Source organism: Pteropus medius, unplaced genomic scaffold (assembly GCF_902729225.1).
Source record: "Pteropus medius unplaced genomic scaffold, Ma_sr-lr_union100, whole genome shotgun sequence".
Lineage (NCBI taxonomy): Eukaryota > Metazoa > Chordata > Mammalia > Chiroptera > Pteropodidae > Pteropus > Pteropus medius.
In genome coordinates this window covers 21,684,281-21,708,105 of record NW_024352787.1, presented here as the reverse complement: position 1 = coordinate 21,708,105, position 23,825 = coordinate 21,684,281, and the positions used below count along the sequence as shown (strand labels likewise).

The following is a 23,825-nucleotide window of genomic DNA, read 5'->3' as shown; positions in this document are numbered from 1 at the left end:
CCAAGGCCAAAGAGCTAATATAATAAGGTAAGTGGCAAAGTCAAAATTCAAAACCAAATTCAAGCCCTCTAGCCCGAGCTCATGTCCTCAATTACCAGGATATAATAGCTCTATATTTACTACATTAACCCCTTTCCCCCTCTACCCTTATTTCTGCTTGAAGTCTGAGCACCTGAGGTAAAATTTCAAAACAATGCTTACTGTAGTGACAGCAGACATCTTTCTCTTGCTATTTTTAACTGGGGTGCCTCTAATGTTTTATTTTAAAGTATGATAATGATGTCTGTGGCTTAAAGGGGAAACCTTTTTAACATGAAAACATTAATAATGTAGATTTTCCTAAGATGAAGAACTAAAATTCAATTTGGAAGAGGAATGGATCATGAAACTTTATTGATAAGGACATCTGTCACAAAGGTTTACTCTAATCACATTTATATTACATAAAATATTAATATTTTCTTATTGAGAAAAAAGAAACTCTGGCCATAGTATTGATGCTGCCTTAAGAGAAAAATAAGCCTCTACCTAAGGCAAGAATCCATATCTGAAGAATTCAACCAATATGAGAGATACACAAAAAAATTAACTCAACAAATTACTTTAAAGATATGTAAGAAATCAAGAGAACAGCTTTAGTGGGAGGCTGATATACACATTTTATTTAACAAACAATGCACACAGACTAAAAGAACTATATATTCCCAGGAGAATTGAGTATGTATACCTGGATTAGCACCTAGAAAATACATAGAAAATTTTAAAAAAAGTGGTTGGGGGAGCTTTCTATGAGAATCATTTGGACCCAGGTTTCTAACAGCTAATTCTCACCAATATTTGAGAGCAACTCTTCCATTCCACATGAACTGTCTCAGCGAACCGCTTCATATCCTCAGTGCTTATGACAATAGATGTGTTAACTTGATGGATTTTATATGTAAATTTAAGTAAAAGATAAAGTTTTATACTTACCCTAGTTTTACTTCAAAATTACTGCACTACAAATTTGTGGGCACACTATTAACAAGGTATTACAAAAGAAAAGGAAACTTTTTTACTGCTTGTGTGATATGACCTTGTTTAAGAACGGTGCCCTGGGAATTTCAATTTCCCAGGTACACTGATAATCTGAAGAAATCACTGATGGGAAGGAGGAACATCAATCACATATTTAGGTTATGAAAGGTTCCATTAGTATTAGAAAAGGTTCCACACGGACAGTGGCTGTAAAGTCTCACTGAATGAGATATCAGTTAACATTACGCTGTGCACTTAATGCAATATTCTTTGGTTATACTGTATTAACTACCAAGAGGATAACTCCCTTGCTTACAAAATAGATCAGTGGTTCTTAACTGGAGAGATTTTGTACCCGCCCCCCACCCCAGGACACATTTGGCAATGTCTGGAGACAATTTTTCACAACTGTGGGGAGCCTATGTAGCCATCTAGTGGATACATAGGCTAGGGATGCTGCTAAACATCCTACAGTGCATAATCCCCCACAAAAGATACCCCTCAGGTCCCAAATATCAGTAGTATTGAGGTTGAGAAACCATGAAAGTTTATATGACATGTGTCGGGGTTGTCCATAAAGTCAAAAGTACACTATGGAGGCAAAAGGTCCCCCTCCCTCTGTACTTTATAGCTCTGAGGGCACCCCATCAGCTCTCACCAGCAGAGTCCCACTCATTCCCCTGTCCTTTGACCCAGAGCAAGTTCTCCTTTACATCAAAGAGCTCAATATCTGCTGAATGAAAAGAGGAAAGAGATGTGTGAAGCATGGTTCAAAGTCTTTCATTGACTAAACTGTACAGTGACTTTATATGACTTAAAATTGTCTTGAACCTCAATGGTGTCATAGTTTCTGACTCTACAGTACCTCAAAGTTAGGGTTACCATATTGTTAAAGATGGAGTCAAAATTTTAAGGGGAGTATGTCTAAACACTTCTAGATTCACTTTAGTGGGGAAATCAAATAAAACGGTATTAAAGGAAACATTAAATAAACCATTTTAAACTAAAAAAAAAAAAAGGACGCATGAAATGCCATGCATGATACATACCATTCCTTTTTTTTTTAACATATTTACAATTTTACATACTTATCAATATATCTTCTATCTTTACAATTATAAAATTATTTCAAAGTGTAGAGTAGTGGTACCACTGAATTCCCTTGAACACACATTTCGTAGCATTCACTTGTTTTATCCTTTAAGAGGCAATTATTTACCCAAATCCATATTACATTGAATGCCACGAAGGAAGCATATAGAAAAATCATGGAGAAAAAATCGATTTAGACGAAATTTTCACACATGCCTTAAATGAATCTATTTCAGTAATTCAAATAAATACTGCTTTATTATTTACTAAGCTTCCCTTAGGAAAAACAAAACAAAAAGAATCCCCACAAACTGTACCTTTAAAATTGCTGACATTTATAAGCAATTAAGTTACATTTTAGATCCATTCAGTGGACTGTAGTAACAGCTAGCTACAATTTAGGCTAAATAAATACTATCCATGTACATATTTATCATCCTGCATAAACCTGAGGTTGCAGTGGTGGAGGAAGTTTATCATTTTCAACATTTTCAGAGTCAATAGCTGCTAAAGACTGATTTGGAGGCTTAATTTCAAGTGGATATTTCTCAACAATGTCTTGAACCTCTTTTGCAATCCCATCTGTCCAATCTATTAGGTCTTTTTCAAGTTTCTTGGCTTCATTCATAATCCTTTCCTGTCGTTCATTCAATTGAGACAAGAGATCCAAGTTCTTATACATTTGCTTAACACCTAAACAAGCATCAGGAGACCAATTCTCAGATTCTTGCTTCCTGGGAGAAGTCTGGCCAGACATGTATCGATCAAAATCTTCCTGACTTAAATTCAAAGACTGAGCATCTAATTTCTCAATGAAAGCCACAGCACAACACTAGAAAAAGAAGAGAATGTTATTTATTATAGTCATATGAAGAACTACAAATATTCTAATAGATTTTTAAAAATCCTTTTATTATGGCAAATTTAAAACAGAAACAAAAGTAGACAATATACTAGCCTACTGAACCTCCATGGACTTCAGCTTTGAAAACTACCAACTCACAGCCAGTCATGTTTCCTTTATGTTCCCATCTGAAACAATTTTCTACAAATTAAAAAAAAAATGTTTTAAAAAAATGTTAATTACCAATTCCCACTGTGTCTGACAGTCAGAAATTCAGTTCTGTTCTTGGGTTGTTCAAAGGTGCTAGGGTCTTGTACGGAGTGAAATATTTGAGGGGGCACCGCCAGTGTTTGTTCTACACTGGCTACTACAGAGTTTCCCATGGATAAAAACTGAATAATTCCTTGAAGTCAGAGGCTCTCTGCTTCCCTGCCATGTTGTAGAGCAGAGGAACTGTGGCCAAGAGCTCCACAGCCAAGCATCTGGGGGCATGCCCCATAAAGCCATTTCCTTTTGAGGTCTTGCCAGTCCCACAATGCCCACTTGGGCATGACCAGCCATTGAGTGTGCCCCCAGGTACTGGTGTGGCACACAGACCGCTGGGCCTCAAGAGATATTTTAAATCATATGGTTAAAAGAACAAGCTTTGAAATCAGGCAACTTGAGTTGTCACCTCTGTCACTTGACAGCAGATTTGTGTGACCCTAGGGAAGTTTCATAAGCTCTGTGAGGTTTCTGCATCTGTAAAATGGAGGAATCCCACCCAGACTTATTGTGAGAATTAAACAATGTAACACATGTAACATGCTTAGCTCATAGGTCTGTTGCTAACAGTCAGTGAAGCTGACATCAGTTATATTTACTTATATCATATATTTCTACAAGAAACACATACCATTTACAATTTTTAAAACTATTTTCACAAGAAAAAACGTGTAATATAATCAGGGGGAAATAGGTAGCTCTCAGAATTTCTGAGAGACTCATTTACAGGATTCTACTCCATTACACATAAAAAAGCAAATCATTTCTAAGGAATACTTAGCAAATCTATTACAACTGATTCATCTGATGAGAACGTGCCCATCTGACTCTTCCGTATGGGCTCACACTGTGTATGGAATTGCTACAGCCCTTTATCTGGAGAGAAGAGGACTCTAAGACCAGCCTAATATTCGTGGCTTAGGTGAATGGATATATAATATTGCCACTAATGGAAACAGTGTATATTGACCCTTAAAAAACATAGAAGTTAATCCCCTACTAAGCCCCACAGTCAAAAATCCAAATATAACTTTTGACTCCCCCAAAACTTAACTACTAGTAGCCTTCTCTTGACTGGATTTAATGTCTTACCCATAACATAAACTGCCGATTAACACATTTTTATATGTTACATGCATTATATACTATATTCTTACAATAAAGTAAACTAAGAAAAGGAAATGTTATTAAGAAAATCATAAAGAAAATACATTTAAAAAATTTATTGAAAAAAATCTCATCTGATCTCGGAAGCTAAGCAGGATTGAGCCTGGTTAGTACTTGGATGGGAGACCGCCTAGGAAGACCAGGTGTTAAAAAAATCTGCAAATAAGCGGACCCACGCAGTTCAAATCCATGTTGTTCAAGGGTCAACTACATATCAGAAAAAAAAAAAACATTTGGTGGGGAAGCAGTTTTAGTTGTAAACAAATTAAGTCTGAGGCACAACAAATAGCTGGAAGTGGAGCTCAACGTGAGGTCAAAACAGGTGACACAAACCTGTGGGTCATCACTGTACAGGTGACCAGCAGAGCTGTGACCACAGGAGACAGCCTAGGGAGAGAAATGCAGAGAGGACAGAACCCCAGGGAGTGACACAATTCAAGAGGAAGTAGAGGACACAAAACCTAAAAAGAAACAAGAAGTACTGGAGTCGTGGAAGCCAAGAGACATAAGAAGTTCCAGAACAAAGGAGTCATCAAGGGTGTTAAAGAAGTGAACTAAAATGAAGACTGAGAGGTCCCCATGGAATATGGCAACTGGCAGATTTTTTACTTTTGCCAGAGCAGTTTCATTGACGAAGTGGGACTAGAAGCCCACTCTGAGCAAGAACAAGATGAAAAAAGAAGGTGCAAACATAGTTAAGGCTGTAAGTCAAGGCACCAGGAAGCTGCGGAGTGTAGGAAGCCAGCAGACTCCACTGTCAACAACGAGGGCTACCCTCAAACATCTGCTGGTCTTGTTTCATATCTCCTACTACCATGTTTCCATTTCCATACTTCTCAGGATTTCCGGATTGTCTGATACTCTCTAGATAAACAATTGCATCCAAACGCTCTTCTCTAGCAGTCAAGTGCATGTTTCATTTTTGTTAAGGAATATGAGTACTTCGGTCACTAAGTTTTTTTGTGGAGTATAAACAACCGCATATCTAGAAGGATAAAAAACACTGCAAATAATGGAGCAAACATCACTTTGAAAAAGCATTCTGAAGTCCCTCCACCTGCAAACCACACTCCCCAAATGCTGGCAATACAGTAACAGGTAGGCGAACACAATGCCTGATGGTGATGAGTAAGAGGGCAGGTCTAGGTTTTGAGGGACCTGAAGCTTATATGCTTTGGGGAATCCACTTAAAGGAAAAGGAAAAAAAAGAAAAACACAAAATTAGGTACAAAAAAGAATATAAATTTAAGATGTAAAAATAAATCACAACACATTTCTGGAGGTTTGGAGATTCAAGTACCTTAAATTGTCTTTTTAGACAATTTACCAGAAGCACTTCCTTATGTACCCTGGCTTCCTCTCCTTACCTATTACCCTGTACTTACCAAATTGGTGAAATAGTAGCCATCCTCTCCAGTCATCAATCGGCTTGGGTTGCAGAAGCGGGTGATATACTGAATATTAGACTGAAGGCGTGGGGGATTGCCCTTCAAAACAATGTAGATGAGAGTGGGTAAGAAGTCATCGGCTGAAGCTGGCTCATTCTTGGTGATCTTGATGGCATTGAAAATGTGTTTGCTGCACTTGGTGATGCAGGCCAACTTATCTCTAGGCACACGCTTCGAATCCATTTCAATGATATCTATAAAGCAGAAAAGACACTATTCCAATAAAAATAACATAAAAGAAGCATTAAGATAATCATTTTTTTCTATTAAGTTAAAGAAGTAATCTCGCAACCCCCTTATCTACCAGCTAACTTAGTGTATGAAAAACTTAAGATGGCAAGGACAGTAAATACTAGTGCACAGAACACATGACCATGAGCCAGTATGCTCTACCGGCATATGTTTTCATCCTCAGATGATGCACGGGATACTATTATTGATAAGAAAACTGAGGTTCAGAGAAGTCTGATGATTTGCCCAAGATCATACTGATAGCAAGTAACAGAGAGGGGATTTGAAACCAAGTCTAACTGAATCTAAAATCTATTCTTTTAATCATGATGGCAAACCTCTTATGAGTTCTATAGAGAAGAGTCTTTATACTGCTTCTACTCCTCTTAATATACTGTAAAACTCAGTTTAGAAATCCTTACTTTGCATACTGCTTTTCAGAAATGTGGCTACTATACAAAGCATCTTTGTTTTACATATCAAGATACAGCTGCTGAAACCTATCACACGGAGATCCACAGTGGTCAATCCTCACGGCATGTAAATCTCCATCAGCTATAAACATCTACAGAAACTTTAAGACACTTATAACCTGCTGGTGAGCAAAGGGGATAAAGCAAGGGTATAAATTTAATCGCATAAGCAACATTTTCTCTCAGAAAAAAATTATTTCACTGCCATTCACTACCACTCTGTCCAATTGTTGGGCTCTTAATATGCATGCCCCCTTTGTCACGAGGACTAGGAAGTGGTGAGGAAAAGCCAGTGTATGTACAAACTCACTGCTAGAATAACACAAGCAGGGGGAGGGAGTGTGTCTTTGGATGTACACATCTGCTTGCCATCTGGGAACATCATGAAAGAAAATAGCTGAGGCAGCTAAATTTGACAGCAAATTTTGCCATGAGAAGGAATAAAAGTTTCAGATTAGGTGGGATGGTGGTATGGGCCAGAGAGTTCTTTCTGCTCTCAGTTCCTATCTCTAAGGTCGGTTACCTAGAGGACCCTCACAGCACCAACAGCCATATGTGGGGGATAGAAACACTGGAGAGTATACAGGCTTTATTTTAACTTACTAATGCTTTTATTTCCTCTCCTTATAAGTTTATTTTGTGAATTATGTAACTTTCTTTTATTTTATTAGTTCTTTTAATTCGGGGTTGTAATTATTGTTATTATACCTCAGTCTATTTTTCCTTTTCTATTTAAATAGAACTTATTACAAAAAAGATATTAGGGAAAAAATTTTTTTTACCATTTTTTTCTACTTTGACTGACCTTATTTAGCCTTTTATCACTGGCTTTTATTCTCTATTTTAACCATTTAACCATTTTCTCATTAATCTTTATTATTTAAGTTTTAAAGTAAATAAAAAATGAATTACTTTTTATCTGGATGCATGTGTAGCTACCACTGCCCAGGGGCAGGGCTAGGAGTGTAAAGAACAGAATAGAAGGAAAAGAAAAAAAACAAAATCCAAGGGATTTCTCCCACATTCTTCATCCCGCAGCAACCCTCACTCCCCTTCCTAAGTATCCTTCAGCCTGAGTTCTGTTGGAACCCTTTTGGACTCCTGAACCTGATGTGCAGTTCCATGATTTGCACTGCCCTAAAGTCTAAACTAGGATATATGGGAGGAAAAGCAAACAAAATAGGAAATTCACTACTGTATTACTCATTCTTCTAGTAATGTTCTCCCTCCCCAATCTGCCTGTTACTATTCACTTTTCAGAGTTCTTAGACAATTGCTTTGTGTCTTCTGTCCAAGGCTTTTACTTCTAATCAGTAGGAAAGACAGGGTTGAGGATAGATACTATCTTAGATGTCTAGACTTATCTTTAATGGAGTTCTGAAACAAAGTAGGCTGTACTTCTAGGTCATGTTTTCTCGACCTGGGCTCTACTGACATTTTAAGCTGTAAAGTTCTTTGTTGTTAAGGGACTGTCCTGTGCACTGCAGGATGTTTAGTAGCATCCCTGGCTACCCATTAGATGATAAATGTCAACTAAAATGGAAAATGCCTCATGCAGTCTCTTTATAAACAAAACTAATAGTGCTGATTAGTAACACATGGGATGACTTGGAGAAATTTAACTGATATCTCTATATTTTAGACCATTATTATAGACCATCCTCTCTAAATACTCCCGTACTGAGGCTGACAATTTTAGTTAGAGTAGGAAGCAAGTAATCACATAACCTCTGGTCCTCGCAGAGGTAGAATATGTCTGCACTTGAATGGGCAAGATGTAAGGGCTAAAATGAAAAGAGCAAGGTTTTTAAAATTTTGCGGCTGACTTTTTATTGAAAGATCTCTTGAAACTCCATCTCAGGTGCTTTGAGAGGAAAGTTTCACCTCTCAAATTCTATTAACAAACTGTTGATGTATTGAAATCCTCTTAGTTCTATTTTTAAGTAAACAACAGTTGGGCACTTTTGTTTCTGGTTTTACAAGGTCTGTCCTGTGGCTTTTCATAAGAGTCCTCAACATAAATTCCTTGGAGTAATTTAAACACAAACCAGTTGGTCTTGAACTTGGTAAAAGTCTAAAAGGTCCACATCCAGTTTTTTGAGAGGCTCTCATCTTCAATTTCTTACAATGTTCCCTGAGCGAAAGGTAGGAGTAGGGGTGGGCCTTGACCCAAGGGACTCGATTCATTGGACCTATGATGTAGCCTATTAGAAAAGCTTTGAACAACAAAGATGGCAGTATTTAGCTAGGCCAACTAGACTCTACACAGGGAATTAAAGAGAATAATTCATTTAATAACAGGAGTTGAAATGAAAAGACATAATGTAGGGAGGAGGCAAGAGAACTAAAATGTTTAATCAAACTATATTCAAAAATTGCAAAATGCTGATCAGCCCTAAAGCCAGACCACCAGGAAACCTGCAGAACAAAGGAAGATTTCTGCTGGGATTGCTAACAAACTATTTCCTCATACTGTGGTGTGGAGGGAAAACTGAAAAACAGAGTTTTTAAGTGGTAATTGGTACTTTTACATGGGAAAATACATGGGAAAATAAAATCACTCATTCCCTATGGCTAAAACCATGGGGAACATAGGGATCAAAGGTTAGGAACTGCCAGCAAGCCTTTCACACTACATACTCTTACCTTTTCATGCTACATACTCTGCCTCTTTTATGCTATATGCCCATACCATCAAAAGAAAATGGGTGAACAAAGTCTTTAAACTGTAATTTGCAGAAACTAAGAATGATATAAAAACTGAATTCCCTGAACACTCAGGGTCCCTCTGTGTCTTTATCTCAGTCCCTCTCAGTGTCTCTGTCCCTCTGAATTTCTCTCAGGCTCTTTCACTCTGTTTCTGAAAGGAGACTATGCTCTGTCTATTGAGCATTAGCCCTTCTCTAATAAACTTTTCATTTAACTCTAATTCTAATGTTCATTTGAATTCTTTCTTACACTCAGTCAAAGAACCCTCTCTCTCTGTGCAGGCCCACTCAGGGGAATGTGCCCTGTCCTGTGTCAGATATACAAAGGAAAGCAGAACCTGAGAAAGTGGATGAATCATGTTAACAGCAGATAACCGAATCCACAGAGAGGCTGTGGAGCTGTTTCTGTCAGAGTCTGCCTCCCTTCCAATCCTGATATCTTAAGCAAATCCTCATTTCTTCCTGTTACTTGAGTGAGTCTCTGGTTCTTATAACCAAAGGAGTCTACTTAATAGCCTGCCTCCAACAATAGCCTGCTAACATTAGCTAACCTACTTTCCTTTCCAGAATTCCATTAACAATCTCTAAATGTGCAAGACTTTCCATCTCTTCTCCTAGAGCAGTTGGCTAAGGTTGGATGTCTTCTCAATCACGAGTTTTTTTGTTTGTTTGGTTTTTGTTTTTTAAATGTTTGTGTAGCACTTCTGCTGAATTATTCCTGTGAATAAGAAAAAGAAACCTTATTAGGTGCCTGGACCTATCCAGAATGGCAGAGCCATATCAATTTAGGGCACTTCATATACTTCCTGAACAAAGAAGAAAAATAATTCAAAGCACATTTCTGATTAACAACCAGTTAGAGGTATCGTTTTAATATGTAGCTCTAGCCTGGGGACTACTTTGCCTCACCAATTCCCTCCCCTACTCCAAATTTATTTTGAACATATAAATGCAACTGAGTTTTAAGAAATTTACCCTATAAACGGGGTCAAATATATGGTGATGGAAAGAGATTTGACTCTGGGTGGTGAACACACAATGCAATATACAGATGATGTATTATAGAATTGTACACTTGAAACCTATATAATTTTATTAACCAATGTCACTCCAATAAATTTAATTAAAAAATAAAATGAGAAAAGAAAAAGAAAGATACCCTAGCTGTATTTGACCTTAGTTTAGTTCAATACCCAAGAAATGAGTCCTTGGTCATGTAAAGTGAAGGGGAAAAGTAGTTTATCTGCTAATAAGAATGCTTCAAATTCATGAAACTAACACTCTTACAAATCACTTTTACCACATTCTAATATATCTTTGGCAATCTGCATTTTAGAAATACTGTCTTTTTGCTCACTGAAATAAGTATAGAGTAATAAAATAGAATGTTAACTTCAAGGGAAAAACATCCAAATATAAAAACTGTCAGTTTCACTGACCTGTAATTGCTTTCACCACCATATCAGATACTTCTGGAATTTCTTCATTAACAGGGACACAAAGCATCTGAGGTGTAACCCAGTGCAGGGCTCTACAAGAGAGAAAGATAGTAAAAAAAAAAAAAATGTTGAAAGAATAGACTTTAGTCATTTATCTTGTTATTTCCTTCAGTTATGGGGAAATAGGGTGAACCACTGATGACTCAGGCAATCCTAGGCCCAAGCACGTATTAGGAGCTCACATGATGTGCCAAAGTTAACTAAAATCCAAAAATGAGGCTTTTCTTTTGCACTTATCACAAGAAAAGCGTAAGGCAATTTTACTGGTTGAAATGAGATTATACTAAGTCTGAAAAGCACTAGATATTTGGAAATTATTTGAGAGGAATCTAATGCTCCCTGTCCTCACTGTCTACCACCATCAATGTCCTATTAGTCTCTGCCTTCAACTTCTGAGGCATACCAGAGCCTATGTAAGAGTGCAACAAGCATGTGTCACCTCACCCTGAATCACTGAGTTCCCTGATCGCATTATAGCTTCACATTAAAAATTCTACTGCTGATTTTCACCACTTGCTTATTTAACGTTCTCACTCTTCATCTCAGTCCAAGCCCATCCTGTTAGTTCTGGCTCTATCTTCCATCTTTCCAATATCAACTTCTCACTTCTAGTGTGACACCAGAAAGTACCAATTACCAGCCTCACTGTCTGGGAACTCCATTTGAAATTCCTTGGCCTCTCTCCTCCAGAAATACCTCATCATGCTCAGTCTTTGCCCAGTTACCAAATTTGATTGCTTATTTCCTAAGTGTTTCACTGCCACTGGAATGCAGAGAACTGAGGCTTACTCTGTTGGTCACGGAAAACCGGGTGCTCTGCAAAGTATTATCAACCCAGTGCTAGTGGAAAGTGATTGGAGAATGGCTGAATAATGAGCACCCTTGGTATAGATGAGAAAAAATGACATTGCCTTGATATGGTTATCAAGATAGTACAATGAAAAGAGAAAATAATGAAATTTCCTCCTCAGAATTTTGGAGATTTGAAACAATCTCAAACATCAAATATGGTTCTTATCTAAAGCTGCTTGGAATCAGATGGATAAGCAAGATGGTGACTTGAGCCATTTCCTATGTATGTACCATATTCCTTTTCTTTCTGACAGATTATATGCTAAGGATGACAGGACCTTAGCTGTCACTTGCTCTCAAGGTTTGAAATTCAAGTGCTCTGTTTTCCCACAATGTGTTCTTCCAACAGCTGGTAGTAAATACAGTAGTAAATAAGTCTCCCCTTATTCACAGTTTTGCTTTCTGCGGCTTCAGTTACTCATGGTCAACTGTGGTCCAAAAAAACTAAGTGAAAAATTCCAGAAACAAATCATAAGTTTTAAATTGCCATTCTCAGTAGTGTGTGTGATTAAACCTCACACTGTCCCACCCAAGATGTGAATCATCCCTTTGTCCAGCATATTCACATGGTGTACTCTACCTGCCCATTAGTCACTTAGTAGCATGATATTCTACTCCAACAATGTTTAAGAAGAAGAAATGCTTTGGTGTGTTGACTTGGGTGAAGTTAGACAAGGTAGACTAGAATGAGTTGAATTGGGAATGTGTAGTGGCTATGAATTAGAAACCTCTTCCTATTATATAAAGCAGTACAGTAGTCTTCCTTATCCACAGTTACCCAGGGTCAAACACGGTTTGAAAATATTAAATGGAAAATTCCAGAAATAAACAATTTTAGAATTGTTTATTTAAACTATGTGCTGTTCTGAGTAGTGTGATTAAATCTCATGCCATCCCACTGTGTCTGGGACATGAACCATCCCTTTGTCCGGCATCTCCACACTGTATACAGTCTCTGCCCCTTAGTCACTTAGTAGCCATCTTGGTTATGAAATCGACTGTCATGGCATTGCAGTGCTTGTGTTCAAGTAAAACTCATTTTACTTAAATAATGACCCCAAAGCACAAGAGTACTAATGCTGGCAATTCAGAAATGCCAAAGAGAAGCTGTAAGGAGCTTTAAGTGAAAAGGTGGAAATTCTCAACTTAATATTTTGAGAGAGAGACCATATTCACATAACTTTTATTACAGTATACTGTTATAATTGTTCTATTTTATTATAAATTATTATTAGTCTCTTACTGTACCTAATTTATAAATTAAATTTTATCAAAGGTATGTATGTATGTGAGGAAATAATATATATAGCATTCAGTACTATCTGAATTTCAGGAGTCCACTTGAGGTATTGGAATGTTTCCCCTGTAGATAAGGGGGGACTACTATATAAGAAGACAAAGCAAAACAATCAACTACCTGATCCTCTTTTGAATAGCGAGATCTTTCTTCTCATCATCAGTAGTTTCTGGACAGAACACATACTTATAGAGACGAGTCATGATGTACTTTTCAATCTGATCCATTATTTTCTCAACTCTTTCTGGAGGCACTGAAATATCCAGATGGATATAAAAGCTCAAGATAAAGATGGACACTTAAAATTAAGAATATGTTTTCATAGTACTTTCTATATAGCAGAAAACTAATTTGCTAGAAATACATTAAACACACCCAGAAACAAAAATATAAGATGTTATATTAAAAAATATCCTTAAAAAATTACCTCACCATTGGGACTGCCTTTTACAGAATTCCTACTTCTAACTTAAGCTGTTCTGGCAGGACCTAACAGGTGTTAGGTCTTCCTAACACCCTAGTGGGGAAACCTTAGTATGGGTCACTCTCTACTGCTACATTAGAAATGCACTTGAAATTTCCAAAACTGATGACTGCTGGCAAGACTCACCTTTTCACTTCTCTGAGGCTTACTATAAAGCCTTAGAGATCACTCCAAAGTATACATATAGGGCAGATTTCTCAGGTATACATGTATGCTAAGTACATCCTCAAATCTAACATTGATGGAAGTCAAATTCAAGAAAGATCCCTAAAAACCTAAAGTGCTAAATCAGTTGTCAATTTTGTTCCTACCCCAACCCACATAAAGAATACATAATCATGAACAAATAACTGACCAAGATAGTAATTCCAAGTTGGGGTTTTAGTTAGAAACCTCATAAAGGGTGCTAATCAACTCTGCCTCTACTCCTAATGAAGTTATTAAACACAGCTCAATAAATTATTCAATTGTTCAGATTATGTAGGAATAATAAACATGGTGGTATTCAAAGGCACTGCTAAGTATAAGCTACCAGAATGTTGGAGTAATTTCTAAAGCAGAGTGGGAACACCAGACAGGCCTTCCGAGAAAGGAGAAACTGCCAAGAGACTGGCGGGCTACCAAAGTATTACCTTTTCCACGAGTCTGCACTCTTTCAGCCACATTCTGGTAAAAATCCTGAGTACACTCTGACTGTTCCTCAATGCTTAAATCCTGAAACAAAGGGACATAGAGGGTGCTTGGTAGATGAAGAAAGAGGAAAAAAGCTTTAAATTTTATGAAGTCTCCAAAACCCACTCAAACTGGTACATCTCAAAAGTACTTAGAAATTATATTAACTCTGCAGGGGAAAAAAAACCTATCCATAAATATTAATTACAAAATCCCATGACCTCTCATTTCTTTTCATTTTATATATATACACATATATATACATATATATATGTATATATATGTGTATATATATAAAAATATATATATATTTTCTTCATGGGTATAATGAATATTTTGATAATTTACATGTTTATGTACACTTCTATTTATCTAATAATATACTTAACTATTTTTGATGGCCATATAACATTCTATTATATTAACCAATTTTTTAAACCATCCTCTACTACTGTGCATTTCGGTTCCTTCCCTTTTTTCACTAGTATGTAATGTAGCAATAAACAATTGTGTGGCGACTGTTTCTTATGGGTTATTTTTTTTGTGTGATATTTTCAAAAGTGGCATTAATAGTTTCTAAGTATGAACAACTTTATAACTTTAAGCATCTATTTACAAATTTTATTTGGTTTTACTGATTTTATAGGTGTAATACATATATTTATTCTCCACTTTCTTCCAAAGAATATTTGAAGTCTACATAAAAGAAAAACACAGTTCATCTCAACAAACTATAAGGTGATTTAAAGAAAAAAAAAAAACAACCATGGAAACAGAAAGTAAAGCCAGGAATGACAACACAAAAATGGATTCTTTGAAGATAGAAAACTTACTCAATAGTCAGCCCATAAATCTTTCTCTAACTAAACTTTCTAGCAATCATCACTAAAATGAAAATAGTCACGTAATTGAGACTCCAAAATGTAAAGCAAACTAATTCTTTGGTAAAATTCTGACACCAAAGTCAGAAATTTCTCCCAAGGATCCTCATAAAGATGTCACTGTAGAAGGGCACTAATATGACCCAAGACAAATTCTACAGGACTGTTTCTCATAGGCTGCCTCTGCACAGGCCAATGACAACATATGCCAAGGGCTGACAAAGCCCTGGTAAAATATGCAGACCCTGGCCCTCTGGTTTAATTCAGAAGGGATGTCCTAGTGTTGGGGCAGTAACCAAACCTTGCCTTACCTGCCTTTACAATGTCTCTTCCTCTGATTCTTTCCTGGTTTGGGCCCACTTTACCCCTCACCTGTTTAGTGGCTCTCTCTGCCTTTGATCTCTCTCATTTTTCAATCTATCTTTTACTCAACACAGTCCAGTTGATCACATTAGATTATAATCTAGTCCCACTGTGCCTCAAACTTCCAAGTTATCTATCAGATGGATGCTGAAGAGTACACTCAGCCCAAACACTACATTATCCTTCCCACTTCCCTGCCAGGTTACCTATTGTTCTGAGAATCTGCATTTAATTTTCCCACATCTCTGATACTGTGAAATTATTCTTTGTCCAGATTACCTTTACTCCTCTCTAATCCTCAAACCATTCAAGGAAGTCCCATAGTTATCACCCTTTAGGCTCAGTTCATACCTTCTCTCCTCTAAGAAGTCTCTCATTCCCTTAAAATAACCTTGTAGGTCTCACAGCATTTACAGCACTCTGTGACCACCTTGACTACAGCTCTTGTTACTGTTTTATTTACGTAAGAGCCATTTGGTTGAATTAGAATTGATCCTTTTTCTAGTAAGAACTAGGTACTACCCTTAGTAAATTTTATATATTTTGTAATGTTAAGCTTGTACTTATATTCACCTCAATTTCCCAGTTTTTTCCACTTTATCTGACTTTAATTTTTCATTGCACAGATGTTTAAAAAGTTAATGCTACTGGACAGTTTACCTGTTTATTAAGAATAATTCTTCAACAATTCCCCCTCTACAGGTAAAATAAATATCCTAAGCTATTTCCAAGTTTTTTCATGTTTAGCTCTTTTATATGGCTGGAATGTAAGGTACCCAGTATGAAACATAAGACCTTAAGTAATCTGTACACAAGCTTCCCTCTTTTTTAGTAGCAATTAGTAAAAAACGACCCTGTTTTCCTTTGTTTTCCAGTTGTCATATAATTTGTATGTGAGAAACTGAAGCTATTTCTGGAATCCTGGTTTATATACTATATGTTTTTTAACATCAAAATCACATATAGTTGTGATTACTTTTATTTTAGAATATATTTTGAAATCTGATAAATTTAGAAACCTCCTCTCCCTTCCCCCAAAGATTGTATTTTAAGTGTTCATATTGACCTGCAAAGTATTCATAAACTTTTTTTCCTCAGCTAGCTCCTAGATACAACCCTTAGTCTTTTAATTCTTTGAACAAACCTCTTTTTATACTAGATTAAGTTATTAATATTTAATCTTATTTATTGCTATTGTCTTTTAAATTGCTATTTTTAAAGAATGTGCTAGGCTTTTTATCATTGGCATGTCATGTTGTAACTGAATTTTGTGGACTTATCTCGTCATGTTGCTAAATTTATACCTCTGCTTTCTCTTGGATTTTCCTGATAAGATTATTTTTCCTGAAACTTCTATTTCTATCCATTCTAAAAACACTTATTACGTGATTAGAACTGCCAGACACTGTACCAGGCAATAATATAAAAAGATTAATAAAATGCTCAGAGAGCATTCAGCTTAAATAGGAAGACTGAATGCAAATAATCATATTCTATGATAGGACCAAGTCATGGGGCATATGGCAAATCTCTCACTTCTTTTTCTTATTCCAACTATCTTCAAATATCATCTCTAAATAGGTATGGTGGTAGCAGCAGTAAGTATTCTTGTTTCATACTAATACTTGTGTAAGATGGTAATGATGAGATGTTTCTAGTGATGGTCATGAGATAGGTTGTCTCCTTCATGCTCTGTGGTATGAACCAACTAGATCCATCACTAATCTATAAGAAAAATCCTAATCCTACTTAGCATACTCCTGCTGGTGCCTCTATGGAGAAGGAGGGTGGGTCTCTACCAGAACATGCTGGGTATGTCAAATATGTGGCTTTCCTTTTGGTATTGTCAATTCCTAATGAGACTCCAAACTTTTGTTTCCTATCCAGCCCTAATCTATAAATCAACTAAAGATATTATATTGTAAATTCTCTAAGTTTCACCTTTCTACAAAATTAGATCACCAGACAAGTTTAGGTCCACTGAAAACATTTCTTCAGAGAATTAGTTTTAATATTATGCCTGGACTTTCATGAGTAGAGTCATAGCAGCAGCTATATGAAGAACATGTCCATAAGAACATGTTTATAAATTCTAAATATCATCAATCATTCCCTTGTTCTTTCACTCTTATTTTAAATCATTTTATAAATCTCAAATCCTTCTAATAAGCAAACTGGATTTAAATAACAAAAGATAGACTACCATTATGGAGTTTATGAGATAAAATTTATTTTACTATTAAACCTATGAATTTTATTTTTTATACGGGGACTCAACATTTTAATTTCTTTTATGATGCTATAATTTTACTTACACTTCCTGCAATGGACTATCTATTCATCTACTTAGGGAGCTTAGACATGGTTACCATTCATTTGCACAAATCTTAACACTTAGAATAAACTACGTTCATTTTTATGATTATCACTAGTATTCACTTTTAGCTAGAAACACTGTCCTTTTAAAGGTATAACTGGCCTATTTTATTGGTACCAATGGATCATTTACTCCTCCCACAGCTCCACACAATCACTGTAATTTTATAATTCAGAAAATTCCTTTTTATATTTCTATTTCTATGTAGATTTACTTCATTATAATGTTTATTTTATAATGTAAAATAACTCCCCTACCACTCTGTCCTTTTATCTTGCTTTATATTCCTTCTAGGACTTACCACTGTTATATTATAAATTGGTTTATTATCTATTTCCTCTACTAACATATCAGCTCGACTAACATGTCACCACCATATTCTCAGTCCCTATAACAGAACCAGGCATAGGGATAGTGCTCAATATTAGTTGAATGAAAGGAGGAATGAATGTGCCCATTTATTATTGTTCTGCCTTATAATACTGTGAAAATATTGGGAGACAATTCTACATAGATCTTTTATATTTCCATACATTTTGTGAGGAGAGGCACTACCTTTGTTCTGTACTCTTTTCAAAGATAGTTATATAACAAACGGCCTTGAAACACAGAGATTGGGCCTCCCTCAAGAGAAAAAAAGGGAAAATTGTTTACTGGCCAGTACAATGTTTCCGTCTGGGGCAAGGTCGTGATGCTCTAGAGGTTCAATAGTGTCCCGTTGCCCTCTTCTGTAAGTATGTGAAGCTATTAAGCATGCAGTCCTGAAATCAATGGAATAGGCTTCCGAATTAAAGTTCATTGATGCAATTGTACGATTATGTGTTTAGATGCTAGTTACTTGGGCTTTCAAACAATGTTTGGGAAAAAGTCAAAAGTATTCATAGGTGAAAAAAGTGAACCAGACTTTCAAGAGTTATAGCAGCTAGTTAAAATACAAAACAAAACAAAAAACACAACTCTTCAAGAGGCAGTTAAATTTCTTTCACCCTGCTCACCAGGGTAGGTCTTGGGGTGTGCCCATGCAGCTTGTACCCTACTTTGTTAACTAGCATCACTGTGCCCAACTCTTTCCTATCAACCAGCATGTGGAACAAGGCCTCATGCCTGCAAGGGTCAAATGTGGCTCAGTCTGGACTGTAACTGGTTCAACTTGAGTAGGCCCTGCTTCATGAACACTTTCTGAATATAGACTTCAGTCATCATGGGGCCCTCTTAAAGGTTCTTCAGATGAATATCATCTTTAATTTCTTCTTTTGAAACACATTGTGTTGGCCTTCTCCAAAATGTCTGCGACATCTAACGAGTCCTTGCAGAGACCCTAAATACCATGTAATCTGCCACCTCCACCATTTTTGGCTTTTCTGCAACAAATTCTCGGTATCTCTCAAAGCTCGCTTATATTTTTCCATAGTCTCTTTCAGCTATTCTTCTAACCTGACATTCTCTTCCATAAACACCTTCTCTGTAGAGGGAGTATCTCTCTTCTGTTCCATTTTGACCTACGTCCTCTTCACTCTGGTCATTATTATTTTGTTTTGTAGCTGTGCACAATAGAAGAGGGCCTTAGAGACAATGCCAAAGCTGGGAGGCTGTGTCTCATCAGCCTCACCATGGAGCCACCATGGCTGTCCCTCAATAATGTTTTAAGTTTTCTCCCACACATCACTGTATTCTGTGACAAAGTCTTGACTACTTTTATTCATTCATAACGTTTAACATAGTTATCGACTTACTCTTTTATCTACTTTTGTTTCTTATGATATATAGATTCCATCAGCTCAGATGTTTTCTCATTGTCATGTTACCTTACTTCTCATCCTTGCCGCTCCTAACTTTAAAATTGGGACCTGGGTTACTTCCCCCACTAATTTTCTTAGCATAACTAAAGTCTGTTTTGTTGATTAAAGTTTCTTTGTTTTAGATACGTACTTCTGCTCTCCTAACAATAATTATATAGCAGGGCAAACTACTCCTTGTATACACATATGGTTTAGAATACTGAAGTCATTTTAAGGTATAGAATGATTTCTTTTTATTTGGGGGAAAAGAAGATAAATGAAGATACAGCCATGTTTTAAACTATAATATTTTTTCCTCTTTAGTCAGGTTTAGAGAAAGTTTTTCAAGAGAATTAATATCAGAAAAAATTTAAGTTTCCATAATATAATCAATACCAGATTTATATACACTGAGAAAAGAACAGCGAAGGCAGTAAAAGGTCTTACGTTGTGCTTGCTCGTTTCCTTAAAAAGGAAAAAGCGTATCTGAACGACTGCTAATAAAGGAATCTTGTTTTAAAAACTGCATTGAGAAACCCAGAAAATTTGTTTATTAAAGTGCTTTAATGCAATATCCAATAAATTAAAAGGTCAGTATTTTGAGAAGTAGAGGGTGACACAGGATACACTTTTTAAAATAGGGCAGGCTATAGTTTCAGAATAGGAGAAAATGCATCTGAGGGATTTATTAACACTTAGCAAGGGCAGGACTTAAACAGTTGGGCAGCACTAGTTTCTCTAGGTGTCTTATTTACTTTGATTTAACTACATCCTGTGTGTTTTGAAAACATTTACGTATAAATAAATTTGTGGAAAAAAATTCTTTACAAAGCCAGAGTACTGATTAAGTTAGAAAAAGATAGTGTTCTAGTTATGATAGGGAAGGTTTACTTCTACATAATGCTTTAAAATTATCCTGGGCACATAAGGCTCTGTCCAAATGACAAAAGAAATTTATACATCCTTCATTTCCTTGGTGACCATATACGTCTCTGGATCCGTGGCCACTCAGACCTAGTTAAAGCTTGGTTCTTACAGTGAGATTCTTATAGTTCTTTTGTAATGATAAGATTAAAAAACTAAACCTTGCAAATTCTTCTTAGCTTCTTCTTCATGCACACCTCCAACTCCCTGGCCATTTTTTCACTGAAATTTAAATTCTTGCTATGGTGACTTCTGAAAACAGGAAAGTAGATGATAACAACTGTATGTTCAACATGAATGGATTTTGCATTGATGAAGTAGATGCCTGTCTTATTTGCAACAGAAAAACAACTTAAAGGATATAAAAAGGGACTATAAGACAATATAAATTTTAATATTAAGGATCTAATAAGATTAACCAAAAAGAAAAAAGGGAAAAATAAACCAGCTTTAGAAGAGTTTATATGATATCTGTTGAACAGTAAAGCATTACAATGCAATACTGCAGTGTTGCACGAATTATATAGGTGCTAAAAAATTTAACCAAAACTTCTCTTTTGGGATAAGAAAAATTTTAAGTCTTAGTGCAGATATAGTGCTTCCTGCTAACGATGAGTCCTTTTATAGGTAGTCTTATAAATTTTTGTAACTGAAATTACGAGTTAAAGACACACATGGGGAAGACACTAGTTTTAGTTGTCCTTGGCAGAATCTAGCTGTGTAACTTCGGACAAGTCACTTACCCTCTTTGGCTATTTCCCCATCTATAAAATAAGAAGGCTAAAACTAAGAAAATTGCTAAGGTCCCTTTCAATATCTATATTCTACATAATGCTTTAAGGTAGAGAAGCTTTCCCTTCTCTACCTTAGCAAGGAGAGGAAAATTAAAAATCAAAATACAAAACAAAACAAAAACAAAAATATGCTAAAATGATTGCTACTAGTCTAACAACTGTTACTTAAGAGTTCAAGGTCTACTATGGCAGTTTATAATATTTACAAGGTGATAAGTTAGGAAGGCTTATTACTAAAATATGCAATAAAGTGTCTTGGATGTCATATTTTTCATGCAAAGATGATCCAATACCACTGAGCTGTAGTAGAAAAGTACTAGTCTGAGAATCAGGTTTTAACTTGGTACAGTGACATTTCTTGCATAACTTAACATCTCTGGGTCTTGATTTTTTCAGGTGTAAATGACAGCTGCATTAGATTATCTCTAAGACCTTTCCTAAAACCACAACTCTGTTTCTAAGTAGTTATTCTCAACCTACCCTTTTGTAATGCATTGCTTCCAAAAACAGCTTGGTCTGCTTATAGATTTCTTGGCCTGTCTTGTGGAAGGTCTTGAGAAATTCTATGAATTCTTTAGATACTCTATCCGTTTCAATGCTGGTTTGCCGGTTTATGGAAGGACTGGGAGCTTTTGCTTCCTGAATTTCTGCTGGGCAAATAAAAAATAAGTTTCATTACACAGAAGATCCACGCACGAAATTACTTTAAGTTTCTAATTTAAGATTATTTAAATTATGCTTAATCAAAGTTAATCTTGAATTATGTTATGTTTAAATATTTGAACAACTTTCCTTAAAGTAAGCTAAATCTACTTTATGAGTAGGAATACAAGTAGATAAAATTACATGATCTAAAAGTATCCCTATTCAAATAAAAAGTTGCTCTATTCATATTTTCTTAGCCAAAATATATCATGCTTTGATCTATATATTTAATCATTAATACTGAAATGGCACTACTATCTTGAACAACTTTTTCAAAGATTTGTATGAATTTACAAAACTAATCAACAAGTAAAATAACAATCAGTAGAAACACAAAAATATTAGATGACTTATAAAATGTTAGAACTTTCCAAATCCATTTACTTGTCAAAAAGGCAAACAAAGGCTAATTTGTTTATGTGGAGTCTAACAAGTAATTATTTATCCACTATTCAGTTTTCAAGCCATACTGTTCAAAGTGAAGAATACATTCAAAGTAGCATAGTGATTATGATAGAGCATACAGCAAAGAGGCAAGACGGGCAAATAAAATACTGTCTAATCAGTTGGCCACTCAACTCTTTTCCCTCTTCAATAAATACACTTAAAGGGAAATGGGACCTTTATAGAACAGAGATAACAGAGCTGTAATAGAGTGAGCACTCTCAGAAACCATGAACTAATGCTTGGTCTCATCACATTCTAACCCTACCGATTTTGAATTGTGCTCTCTAATTCAGTACCTGAAAGGAATTAGATACCTCGTACACCCATGATTCCCTTCCCTTTTAACACAAAAAGGATAATTAAGAAGAAAAAGTATCTTTTGAAGGTATTAAAATCAGCCTATTACATATTTTCTGAGAAATTTCTTATAATCTTATTTTTTAAACTTTAGTACTTGAGACACATTTTAACAATGAAGCGGAAATAATGTTTTAAGATAATAAAGGCATTATTCCTATTAGAGTGCCTGATTTATTCAAGAGAGGCAAACACATGGAGATAACCTAAAAAAATATACCATTAGATGTGGCAATCTAAAGACTCCACATCTTACTACATAACTGGTTGCTAAACTAATGTGTTATATAACTGTTTGACTTTATGTTCAAATTAAAGCAAAACACTTACCCCCCTACTAAATTGTACTATCAAGTTGTTAGGAGAACAAAATTGCGCTTTATAGTTATCTTTCCAAATCAAGTATTTACCTAGCTTTTAAATTATCGGGTGCTTCTTAACTATGATTCAAAATGTAGAAGTCCTCAAAGAATTCAATCACATTAAAAGAAGAAATAAAGGAATGAAAAAAAAGCACACAAAAAATACTATATGTATGGCTAAAAACACTATCAGTTAAAAGTCAGACAACAAACTGGAAAAAAATGTCTGTATGTTACATCACAAAAGACTACAGAGAAGAAAAAAAATCCAATAGTTCAATATGAAAATGAGTAAAGAATATAAAGAGAACATAGAAAAGATACAGATGGATCTTAAACACAGGAAAATGCCCAATCTCACTCATGTTAAAAAATATGCAAATTTATACTACTATGAGATGTCATTTAAAAAATCAATAAGTAGACACAAATCTGAAGTTTGATGTTGATGAGGATATGAGGGGGAAGGCACTCAGAATATGCATGTGGGAATATAAAATGATTTAATTGCAATGGAGTGCAATTTGGCAATTATCATCAAAATTAAAAATACATTTATCCTATGACCAAACAATTCCATTTCTCAGAAATTTTCTACTGATACAATTGCACACGTGCAAAAGGAAACATGTACAAGGCTACTCATTTCAGTGCAAAAGACTAAAACATCACAAAATGAAGACTAAGGTACTAAATAAATTACGGTTTAATTCACAAAATGGAATATTGTATGGTTTTAAAATTGTTAACCCAATAAACTTAATAAAATAAATTAAAAAATAAAAAATA

General features: G+C 35.6%; 1 protein-coding gene and 1 pseudogene across 9 annotated transcripts in view; both read right to left on the bottom strand.

Moving 5' to 3' along the window:
• Positions 1 to 634: 634 nt before the first annotated feature.
• RABGEF1 (RAB guanine nucleotide exchange factor 1) overlaps positions 635 to 23,825 on the bottom strand; it is an 82,816-nt gene continuing 59,625 nt past the window's right edge. For 2 of the 9 annotated variants that reach the window (XM_039849414.1, XM_039849413.1), the window contains exons 4-9: positions 21,646 to 21,815; positions 14,009 to 14,090; positions 13,013 to 13,145; positions 10,684 to 10,775; positions 5,770 to 6,026; positions 635 to 2,941 (exon numbers count right to left, since the gene is read on the bottom strand). In XM_039849414.1, the coding sequence (XP_039705348.1) occupies positions 2,543 to 2,941; positions 5,770 to 6,026; positions 10,684 to 10,775; positions 13,013 to 13,145; positions 14,009 to 14,090; positions 21,646 to 21,815 (1,133 nt within the window). In that variant the 3' untranslated portion in view covers positions 635 to 2,542. Of the gene's footprint in view, positions 2,942 to 3,002; positions 3,155 to 4,537; positions 5,370 to 5,390; positions 5,571 to 5,769; positions 6,027 to 10,683; positions 10,776 to 13,012; positions 13,146 to 14,008; positions 14,091 to 21,645; positions 21,816 to 23,825 lie in introns of those variants that run through there. The other 7 variants (XM_039849406.1, XM_039849408.1, XM_039849415.1 and 4 more) reach the window with 6 other exon arrangements.
• LOC120591741 (grpE protein homolog 1, mitochondrial-like) lies at positions 16,639 to 21,639 on the bottom strand (annotated as a pseudogene).